This window comes from Thalassophryne amazonica, chromosome 11 (assembly GCF_902500255.1).
Source record: "Thalassophryne amazonica chromosome 11, fThaAma1.1, whole genome shotgun sequence".
Taxonomy (NCBI): domain Eukaryota; kingdom Metazoa; phylum Chordata; class Actinopteri; order Batrachoidiformes; family Batrachoididae; genus Thalassophryne; species Thalassophryne amazonica.
Window position 1 is genome coordinate 17,991,780 of NC_047113.1, and position 12,192 is coordinate 18,003,971.

A 12,192-nucleotide genomic window follows, 5' to 3' on the forward strand; every position below is an offset into this window, starting at 1 on the left:
CATAAAATTTTATTACAGAGATTAGAGCATGCCATAGGTATTAAAGGCACTGCTCTGGCGGTGGTTTGAATCATATTTATCTAATAGATTACAATTTGTTCATGTAAATGGGGAATCTTCTTCACAGACTAAGGTTAATTATGGAGTTCCACAAGGTTCTGTGCTAGGACCAATTTTATTCACTTTATACATGCTTCCCTTAGGCAGTATTATTAGACGGCATTGCTTAAATTTTCATTGTTACGCAGATGATACCCAGCTTTATCTATCCATGAAGCCAGAGGACACACACCAATTAGCTAAACTGCAGGATTGTCTTACAGACATAAGGACATGGATGACCTCTAATTTCCTGCTTTTAAACTCAGATAAAACTGAAGTTATTGTACTTGGCCCCACAAATCTTAGAAACATGGTGTCTAACCAGATCCTTACTCTGGATGGCATTACCCTGACCTGTAGTAATACTGTGAGTCAATTTTGATCAGGATATGTCATTCAAAGCGCATATTAAACAAATATCTAAGACTGCTTTTTTGCATTTGCACAATATCTCTAAAATTAGAAAGGTCTTGTCTCAGAGTGATGCTGAAAAACTAATTCATGCATTTATTTCCTCTAGGCTGGACTATTGTAATTCATTATTATCAGGTTGTCCTAAAAGTTCCCTGAAAAGCCTTCAGTTAATTCAAAATGCTGCAGCTAGAGTACTGACGGGGACTAGAAGGGGAGAGCATATCTCACCCATATTGGCCTCTCTTCATTGGCTTCCTGTTAATTCTAGAATAGTATTTAAAATTCTTCTTCTTACTTATAAGGTTTTGAATAATCAGGTCCCATCTTATCTTAGGGACCTCATAGTACCATATCACCCCAATAGAGCGCTTCGCTCTCAGACTGCAGGCTTACTTGTAGTTCCTAGGGTTTGTAAGAGTAGAATGGGAGGCAGAGCCTTCAGCTTTCAGGCTCCTCTCCTGTGGAACCAGCTCCCAATTCGGATCAGGGAGACAGACACCCTCTCTACTTTTAAGATTAGGCTTAAAACTTTCCTTTTTGCTAAAGCTTATAGTTAGGGCTGGATCGGGTGACCCTGAACCATCCCTTAGTTATGCTGCTATAGACTTAGACTGCTGGGGGGTTCCCATGATGCACTGAGTGTTTCTTTCTCTTTTTGCTCTGTATGCACCACTCTGCATTTAATCATTAGTGATTGATCTCTGCTCCCCTCCACAGCATGTCTTTTTCCTGGTTCTCTCCCTCAGCCCCAACCAGTCCCAGCAGAAGACTGCCCCTCCCTGAGCCTGGTTCTGCTGGAGGTTTCTTCCTGTTAAAAGGGAGTTTTCCTTCCCACTGTCACCAAGTGCTTGCTCACAGGGGGTCGTTTTGACCATTGGGGTTTTTACGTAATTATCGTATGGCCTTGCCTTACAATATAAAGTGCCTTGGGGCAGCTGTTTGTTGTGATTTGGCGCTATATAAATAAAATTGATTGATTGATTGATAATGTCAGTAGTATGCCTCGTCTCAGTCTTCCTGAGTAATTGTTCCTTTGATACAAGGCCTTTCCAGTAGTACTCAACGATTCTCTAAAGAGACCTTGTACCAAAGATATCCGTTCATCATCTTAGGTCACTCGTTAGCTCCAAGACTGGCCTATTATGTTCAGGAATTTATTAGATATCCTGCAAATTTTCATACTGTCCCACAGCACAGCCCAATCAACCAACTCAAATATTTATTGACCATCAACATCGTCTGCAAAGAAGCCCTGCCAATATTTATTCTTGCATTCAATGAGCATCCAAGCAAAGGATGTGGCCAATGTATTAGAAGCAAATATATTAGATGGTCAGCACAGGTAAAACAGTTTGGAGACAAGTGAGAGAGGTAAGGCAGAGATGGTCGGAGCATGTACAGAGGAGGGATGCAGGATATTTCATGAGAAGGATGCTGGTGTTTCAGCTACTAAGCAAGAAGGGGAGAAGAAGACCAAGGTGTTTTATGAATGTGGTGAGGATGGTCATGCAAGTGGTTGGTGTGACAGAGGAACCTCCATGGAGCAGGGTGAGATGGCAATGGATTACCCCATAATTTGTATATATACTAGACAAACCCTATGTGACATCACCCATAGGTTTTCTGAAGAGTGTGTTTGATTTTCAAATTTCAATGGATCCAAATGTTGCCATCTTAGAAGTGCCTACAGTATGTCCAGCTGAACAAGCTAAGGCTAACAGGCTAACCTTGGTTTGGATGTTTGATAAATATATATCGGACTGAGCAGTTTTTTAACAGGTTGTTTGGGGCATGTATAACACAGTAGGCCAGCATATTGCCTTAGCAACAGCTGAACCATTAGTGGACCTCATGTCACCGAACTACCAATACCTGCTAATTAGTGCTAACAGTGCTAATGGTGCTCATATACTAATTAAGTAATAATAAAAACTTCACTCAACAGAAATACTGGAGCACATACTTCTTAGATGATCCATTACTGTTCCTGCCTACAAAAAACCGTCGCAGCATGCATTTTTTCAATTTTTTTTATTGATTCTTTCTTCACAGCAGCTGCACGATGTGGTTGCACATTGTGCAGCTGGTGGCACTGTGTTCTCGCGTGCACGAACCATCACACTGGCATCGTGCACGCCTTCCCATCAGCGTGATGTTTCGTGGTACACTCATACCAGCTGCCCTGACGGGTGTCGCCCTGAGTTGCACATATTCGCACTATGTGTGAAGGGACCCTTAAATTGATCAATTATATAAACTTTCACCTCCATTGGTCGTAACATTGGAAACAACCTGTTGAAACCAAAACCGTTTTTTATACCAGGCTACAAACATTCTTATTTCAGCTGTAAAGTTAGACAGTTCAACATGGGATTCGATGGGGAGTGACTCACTTTTACAGCCAGCCTCAAGCAGCTGTTCAAGGAACAGCAAGTTTTGGCAGTTCTATACTTGCTTCATTTTCCAGTAGCAGAGGTTGGGGCTTGATTATCCCCTGTAGCGATACATAATGGAGACAGCCAAAAGAAGAAGTTATGATAGTATAGATAGTCAATTAAGGAAAAAAAAAACAATCTACTTGGAAGGAACTGCAAGAAATAAAGGCCTGTTTAAGATTTTTAATCTTAATTCAGGAGATTCAGCAGTCACTTAGAGCGGAAAGCATTTTTTTTTATGTTTCTTTGTTGATGATTGCCAGTATCAGGACATTTTTATATGCCTCTATACATCTCTGCTGTCTTCCTCCCCAAGTGTTGTGGAATTTGATTTGGTGCGTTTTATAAGCTACAGCTACCTGAAGCAATGAGTAGCTTCAAATGGAGAATGGAAACAATTTGATAATATCCTGGCCTCCTTCCATCTGGATCATATGCTGATGCCTGCTTTTCCCATACTGAAATAATAACTGCTGTCAGCATGTGGGACCACGGCAGGCAGATGGTTCTTATATTTCTGGACTGTTTCTTCACTGTAGTGTCAGAGGAAGATTTTGCTTCGACTGTTTTCTTTTGACTTTTTTCTTTTACTTGTTGGTGATATATTAATCACTTTTATTTGTGATTTCCCTCACACTTCCCAAATATTTAATTCTTCTTACAATATATGCAGATTCAACATTGCTTGCGCAGAAAAAAGACCAGTGCAATTTAATGAACACAATGGACAGTTTCTTTGATGATATCACATGCAACAAATACATAATTTATTACTTTATACAAAGGTTATAGCACATAGATTTGCATTTCATATATAGCACAGGACACCACATATCGTAAGAGGTTTCATTCAACAGTGACCAAGTACTTGTGCGAAAATTACTTTGCTAATGAAACATTTAGTAAACATTCTGCTGAGAAATTTACATTTCCACTCTGTCCATCAAGTTCACATTGGATCGGTTTATTTTTCATGTGATGTTTGAAGCAATATTTAAATTTCATGGAAAATTCACATTTACGTACATCCGTTCTTCACTTAGATCACCTTCAGCGCGCTGTGGTGACACCAAGTTGTGACTTTTTTATACCACAATGTGAACATCACTGCCATCAGCCATTGTGATAAGTGTTTGGACAGCGACACACTTTTTGTAATTTTGTCTTTGTACACCATCACAATGGAGTTGAATGGAAACAGTCAAAGGGATTAACTAAAAATACTATGTTAACCCTTTAGGAATTCTAAGTTAAGAGAATCTTAACTCTTAATTATAATTCCTAAAGGGTTAACACAGAATTTTTGTCAATCCCTTTGACTGTTTCCATTCAGGAATAAATGAAATAATTGGAAAATTATTGGAAAATAATTGTAATAATTGGAGAAAAATAATTTTGCCTTTGTACACCATCACAGTGGAGTTGAAATGAAACATTCAAAGAGATTAACAAAAATACTGTGTTAACCCTTTAAGCCCCGGTCACACGCTACTAACAAATGACAACGAAGCTGAAACGAAACAAGAAACCTCATTTAATCATCATCCAGCTTCGATCCTGCAGCTGCGTTTTGTCAGAATTTTGAAAAGTGTGAATGAATCCTGACGACAACATCAATTTGTCCGTATTTCGTTTTGCTTTCTGTCTTGACGGTTCCTTATCGTTTGCATAGTTCCCGTAACGTCAGCGTTCTGTTTGACTGCCGTCCAACTTCATTCAACCTCCCAAGTTCAACATCTTGGACGAACATTGACAATATCCGAACGCATCAATAACTAAAGCTCCGACGAGCTGAACGTAACATCCTTGTATTGCTGATGACTCGTCCATGTGTGGGACAAAAAGCAACGTTGTCATACAGAAACAATAGCGGCAAGAACGTTTTATCAACTACTTTAACTATTCATGTACGTTCCAGCCATTTGTGACTGGCCTGCATGTGCACACACGTTGTTGTGAAGACAAACAACAACTCTCACCTGTTGTCAAAACAACCAAATCCTGCCGCTGGAAGTACTGCAGACATGAGGATGAGGCTGGCTGCGCTCGGTCTCATAGCCACTGTCGGTCACATCATTGTGAATGTTTCATTTTGATTTCCTTTAAGGAATTAAGGTCGACGTTTGCTTCGTTTCTCCTTCATTAGTTTCGGTTTTGTTTTGTTCCTTTTTGCCCTCTTGATTTGCAGGCTTTTCGGTGATGGGAAAGGTGTAGAATCATTTGTCCTTTTCTGTACAATTTGTGACATTTTATCCTTTGTTCAGCTATCACCGTGTGCCGTGTGACCGGGCCCTTAGGAATTATAGCCATTTGTAGACATGTGGCCTCCATTTTTAGAAGCCAAAAGTACTGAATATGTGGTTTATTTGAAAACAACAAAAATCATTTCTACATTTTTTTTTTTCAGATAAGCATTTAGATACATGACCATTTCCAAGTCATCACATATATCTTGGACTTCATTTACATCATTTAATTAACAGTATGGTAGTGTGTGACAAATCTGTCTAGAGTGGGCAGTTCTCAAAAAACTGATTGACTATGTAAGAAGAAAACCAGCGAGGGAAGCCACCAAGACACCAATGACAACTCTGAAAGAGGTCTGCGCCTGTTGCACCACCAGTCACAGCTTCATAGCAGAGAATAGAGAACATTTTCATACATGTAAACAAACCAAATCTAGGCTTAAGTCTTACATGTGCTTTCTAGTAAACTTCAGTTGAAGCTTCATATCTTCTTTTTAAGAAAATCCTGCTCTTTCCACTCTCAGCAATATGTTGCGTCACTAGTCATGCATCAGACAAATGTTGCATTGCAGACAAATTCTCAAATCACATTTAACTCCTACGTAGTTGCCATGTGCGTATTGGTGGCTTCCCTCACTTGTCTTTTTTTTTTTTTTTGCACGTCTACTCCGGACAGATTTACCGTACAGGACCATAGTGTCTGTATTTTGAAATGATTGATGTAGATGAAATCCAATACATATTCAGTGATTTGGAAATGTTCATGTGTCCAAGGGTTTGGCTGAAGAAACTAGCTGTAAAAGTGATTATGTGCAGTTGTGTATAGGCTCTGAAAATGGGGGGACTGCGTCCAAAACAGCCATAATTTCTAAATGGTTAATCCAATTTTGTTTTGATTTTTTTAAACCCCTTGAATTAAAGCTTTTAACTGTGAAGAAGAAAAAAGGTTTACTGTCCAAATTCTTATTAACCTGGCTGTACATTTGGCTCGTCATCCATCATTATTTTACCATTCATGAACTCTATCATGCTTTAAAATCTACAAAAAAAAAGTTTCATGAAAGTGCTATACAGTGCTGCTTTAAGTCAGTGAACTCCTTGAAATGGTGGAGCTTCTGTTGTTGTGAGGCCAAATAACCAACAGGGAACCGCTCAGATCACTCTTTTACCTACGTGAGCTTTGACCATCTTGAAACGAGGATGATTTAATTCTAATAAGACTTTCATTGCAGCTGTGGCAGGTTTCTGTAACAAAGAATGCACAACACTGACATTTAAAAACAGCGTTCTTTTACAGTAAGCAGCGTGGCTCCAGCTGATTTTGATGTCTGCACAGTGAATACAGCAGGAGGCATGGCGCACAGTGCTCGGAATGTTGCCGTGTCAGCTAATCACTCAATAATCATTGGATGTAATTGTGTTGTTGTGTGCTCCCTGCATGAGAAGGTGAAGCGATGCATTTCATTCAGGCCTATCGACAAAACCGTAACCATTAATAACCTGCAGACAGCTGAGGGGCACGAAGAGGCCACCGCCAGGAGGAAGCAGTGCGGACACGTCGTTAACAACCAGTTTGGACTGAAGCACAGCACTCGGAGACAAAACGGCACCGAAGCAAAGACCACAAACACATCACCACGAATACAGGCATGCAAACGATCACCTGTGAAGTGCATTGATAAATAGTGCGTTTGAAACACAAACCTGGAGATATGTTAGAGTTTTTTTAATCCAGCTGCATTTGCTTCATTTTGTGCCAGTAAGAGGATGAAAAGCACACACACCCGACAAACCATTGAATTGCCTAGAATGTGTTTCTGTGTTGCTGTGCAGTAACATTAATGCTGAAATCCTCAAGAGCATTTTTGATATTCAACCTAACTTTGCTGGAAATCCTTCAAAAAGAAAACAAATTGAAAAGCACCTGACGCAGTGGAAAGTGGGTTTGCCTATGCTGATGATACATGTGTGTGCGTGTGTGTTTGAAAGCAGTGCAAATTAAACCTTGTAGAGGGAACCTGGCAGAGGTTCCTGTGACGGCACAAAGGTCACAATTCTGACTTGTTGGCTGACTTGACTGCAACAGCGATGCTGTGTGCACTTAAGCTCAGGTCACAAATGCAAATTTAGACTGGCTGAGAATTGCTGCTACACCCCCCCAACTCCACCTCTCTTTTGCCCCACCGTCTCCATTTAGCACGGCGCCACTTTGATCAGAACGCACTCAAGATCACAAACCGGACTGCGGGGGAAAGTGGTCACATTTTCAAGCGCCTCCATTCCTCTTCTGGAGAGTGTGATTGTTCTAGAGAAAAGTGGTATGAATTCTGCTAATCTTCCATTAATGTCAAGAAGTGGCCCTGCAGTCTGACGCACCTCCCGCCTTAAGGGGGAGAAATAATATATCACCTCTCGCATCTCGTAACTTGAATATTGGTTTATGGGTATAGTGTGGAATATACTGTGGTGTTGTTTTATAGCGTCACTTAAAGATTGATTCTCTACCTAAATGGCTGCGGCAGTGGATTTATTTGTGTTTATCGGTCTGGCTTCAGTTTCCTTCGGGTATTTCCTGGAAACGGAGCACCATGACGCGACTACAGGAGACAGCGGAGGCAGGGAAGAGATATGGAGGGGAACTGACTGGAACAGCTGGAACGGCTGAGGCGCTCGTCGTTTATCCAAACGTTAGGCTGAGTCTGTTACGAAGCACACATCCATATACATGAAGAGGACTCTGGGAAATGTCAAAAGTGTTTCAAAGAAAGTACACTGCTCAGCAGCAGCAGCAGCAACAGCAGCAGCAACGCTGCCTGTTTTTCTCATCGCTCTCAATCGGGCACAGCGGTCGCCACCTCAGAGTCTGGAACTTTATTATCACGTGGTTATTTTGATCTGCTATTTATTATCGTGTTTGGCTTGAGCGCTCATGCCAAGATGAGCAAACGGCGTCTCTGTTTTCAGTAAACTCTATACGCAAATAGGTCATAGGATAACAAAATGCGCAACTGATGCTGATACCAATAGCGCACAGTGACAGCCTTAAAGGCAAAGCAGAGTACCGAAGAGTACATTACCCAAAAACATCACGATCATCATTATGTAACTGCTATTGACATTATTATTATTATTATTATTATTATTATTATGTAGTTTCTTATGATATATGATATACCCTGGTGTCAGACTTGGAGCTGATTGGTTTGCTTTTCAAATATGTGCATTAGATTTTATACATACAGTACTGTGCAAATATTTTAGACAGATTTATTGTGTTGAAAACATGAAAAAAACATGAAATAAATATGAATAAATAAAATGTGTGAACATAATCTATTTTAATATATGTACAACTTCTTTTAGCTGGTCTGAATTTACAACACAGTTTCAAGGCAATTAATTTAATTTGGATTTTTAGTCATTTTATTATTTAATGATCATTAGCAGGTTTGTTTGTGTCACTGTGTACCCTTACAAGGAAATGCTTTTTTTTTTTTGCTTTATTTTAAATGAGAATAGCAACATTAATATTGTTTGTTTGTTTTTTGTTTTTAATAATTGAGTAAGAGCGCAAAATCTCATGCTTTCTGTCTTTCTTTCTGATTGGAATGGGACTGTTTAGGCCATTGAAATTACATTTTCTGTTGACACACCAGTAAAGACAGAAAAACATCCACATTATAATTGTAAAGTGCATGTGGTATGCCTTTTGCGTACCAGCTGGAAACCTTTAAAGGTCATTAACCACAACACTTGGTGTGTTGCAGAGAAACATAATGTATTTACCAGCGAGCCATGCTGCAACATATGCACGCTCGTACGTGTTAATAATCTAACACACACAGGCGTCACAGGCGTTCCTCATGAACTCTGAAGGTTCACATTTCCTGTTATCTGCTGGCAGCAGAAAGTGCTGTGCAACAGGTTGTACAACATTTAAGCAGAGAGCAGCGTTTCAGAATGTCTGCGACCACGACGCAGTGACAGAGAGATGTGCGCTCTGCCACACTTTGCTTCACGCTAAAATAGTCCATCAAAAAGTGATAATGTAAACGAAGTCCAATTACAATCAAGATAGGTTTGGAATGTTTTTTGCTTGTTTGTTTTATTTTCCCATCGACCAAAGCGCAAAATGTTTCATCCAGTGCTTCTCATTTGAGCCTACCACAAGGTAATTTAATCTCTGTCTGTTTTTAGCAGGGAATTTGCTTTGTCCCTATATATATATATATATATATATATATGTATAATCTTCAGAAATGTCACAGATTCCCATTTTGCCACATTTTAACCAACGTTATGCTCAAACAATTTAATAAAGCCAATAAACTGCTGAGATACTGTCCTGGTTTCATTCTAATGGGCCATGAGTCAAAGAGAAATAATGTGTTTAGAAAAGACAACTATCTGTGCTTTGATGAGGTAGATATGAAATGAACTTACTAAATGGAACGAGAAAAAAAAGTCATTGAGTTTCAGGAAATGAAAGCCTTTCCTCAGCTGAGTACTCCAATCACTCCAGTCAGAGTCTCTAGCTTGACTGGCCTTACCTTCATTATTCAACTGAAGAAAGTTCATATCAGTGTAAACATGTCTCCATTGACCTGAAGCTCTAAGCTTTAAAGGACAGTTGTGAGTCCTTTGCTGCAGTTGCCGTTTGGGTCTACTGCTCTGTCCGCTAGTCGGTCTTCCTTTCCCAGACACCCTTCGGGGTAGTCGCTGTCCTCTGAGCAGCCCTTACTCCTTCCAAGCTGCTCACTGTGCCAGCTGTGCCTGTTGTACACATATCCGTTCACAGCCCCCAGATTGGAGAGGCCATTTCTCTTCAAGCAAAGGATTTCCTTGAAGGCATATCTAAACTCTGGACTCCGACAGTAAATGAGGGGGTTGAAAGCAGAGTTTGCGTAACCTATCCAGTTGAGTATCCGAAAGGGGATGTCTATCTTGTCCACCTTCCATATGGCCACCACCACGTTGAGCACAAAGAAGGGCAGCCAGCACAGAGTAAAAATCCCCATGATGATGCCCAGTGTCTTTAGAGCTTTGTGCTCCCGTAGGCAAAACTTGGTCTTCTTCATGCCACGCCCAGCATTGGTCTCCACAGACTGGAGGTTTCCTTCATCGATGTTGTAAAAACGGCCAACACTTTGGTCGATCTTCCTTAGTTGGCGTTTGGCCTCCTGGAAAACACGACTGTAGACAAATACCATGATGACCAAAGGGATGTAGAAGGAGATGATTGAGGAAGTGATGGCATAAGCAGTGTTGGTGTTAAAATCACAGCAGTTGCTGTCTGCGATGCAACTATTAGCCACGGGATCATCTGATGTCCACCATTTCATGTGGATGGGTAGGTAGGAGATCAAGGCTGCGATCACCCACACCAGCAGAACCACAATGCGAGCCTTGCACTTGGTTAGCATTGACTGATAGCGGAAAGGAGAAGTGATAGCCAGGTAGCGATCTATAGCTATGACACATAATGTCTCAATGCTCGCAGTGACACAGAGCACATCAGTTGCAGTCCAGAACTCACACCAGAAGCTTCCAAAGTGCCATGTCTCGAAGATGATATAGCAGGCACCAAATGGAACCACAATGAGACCCATGACGAGGTCAGCAGAGGCCAGGGACGTGATGAAACAGTTGGTGACATTTTGAAGACGCTGGAATCGGGCAATGGCAGTGATGACCAAGACATTGCCAAACACAATGGTCAAGACAAGCAAGGACATAAGCATGCCCAGCAGGACCATTTTAGCCTCGCTGTCCTCATTCTGAGCTGCGCCTGATGAGGAGTTGCTGATCTCTTCGCTGACATTGAGGTAAACAGACAGGATTGTTTTTTTCCATCTGAAGAAACCATGTGGAAAACACACGGGTGGTGAGGATCAAAGTTTAACAGAAATCAGAAAACGGTCAAGTAAAGAAATGAAACAAAATCAACTAAAACTCAACTGCTTCAATTCTTGCTTTTACTTTTTGAAATAAAATAAGGACAAACAATATAATAATATCAAACAAGGCAACAAAAATTCCAAACACAAACCTCCAAGCGTGTGACGTCCCACCTCCCATGAAAGGTAGAAATGTTTCCAGAAGTGTGCTGTATCACGTCTTTTCTACTTTCTCCTTCTCTTCCTCCATGTGTCTCACTTACTCAGTCCCTCAGTTGAGCAGTGTTTCTTCTAATGTGTCTCCCGGGCTATTTGTCAGAGCCCTTATAACATGTAGCGATGACATCATGGTCAGCTCTCAGCCAATCACGCAGCCAGCATGTGGAGGGTGCTGAGAGCTCTGGAGACTTTGAACATACTGTCCCTGCACAATCTGCCGTAGGGCTGCAAGCAACGTCTCTTTCCTACTTCTGCCTATCTATCTTATTTAAAAATCTCTCCGTTTCAAAGTAGCGCTTCACCTTAAGAAGTGTGTATTTTACTCAAATTTCAGTGGAAACTTGCAGTTCAATAATGCACTGGATGGACTGCAGACATTATGGAGTGCAGCCAGGATGATATTAAAAACAGGTTTCGTCTTTGTAAAAGCGATCGTCTTTGTAAAAGTGTAATTAACAATTTATTGTGAGGATTGATCATTACCACGTGTCCGTGCAACTGTATATTGTGAATTACAACTTCTGCTGTGCCTCAGGATAAGCATGTTGTGCATTATAACTGTGTAGTTCAATATTTGCAAATGCAAAAACTATATATATATATATATATATATATATATATATATATATATATATATATATTTTTTTTTTTTTTTTTATGCAAAGCTACAAGTATAAATATCTAAAGGTGAGATGACAGAAAATCCCCTCCTCTTTTTGGAATACTTCTGAACCCTGTCTGTCACTAACAAATACAAGTAAAACCTGATTTGGAATCAAGACACATTTGCATCTGTGTAATCCTGATATAGACTATGCAAAGGCAGCAATGTGGCAGTTCATCAGCAAGTTACGATGGGAGCTATTTGAAATACTATTC

The 12,192-nt window shown here is 40.5% G+C and overlaps 1 protein-coding gene across 2 annotated transcripts; it reads right to left on the reverse strand.

The window, feature by feature from the left end:
* Positions 1–3,686: 3,686 nt before the first annotated feature.
* On the reverse strand, positions 3,687–11,541 carry LOC117520007 (beta-2 adrenergic receptor-like). 2 transcript variants are annotated; one of them, XR_004563505.1, is made up of 3 exons: positions 11,247–11,541; positions 9,748–11,050; positions 3,687–6,442 (listed from the first exon to the last, which is right to left on the reverse strand). XR_004563505.1 is itself a non-coding variant. In XM_034181301.1 (2 exons), the coding sequence occupies exons 1-2, from the start codon at positions 11,273–11,275 to the stop codon at positions 9,817–9,819; spliced, it is 1,263 nt and encodes a 420-aa protein (XP_034037192.1). In that variant the 5' UTR covers positions 11,276–11,541; the 3' UTR covers positions 3,687–9,816. The 2 variants fall into 2 exon arrangements, 1 of the variants encoding a protein (XP_034037192.1); XM_034181301.1 differs by having other exon boundaries at positions 3,687–11,050.
* Between the last annotated feature and the right edge of the window lie 651 nt (positions 11,542–12,192).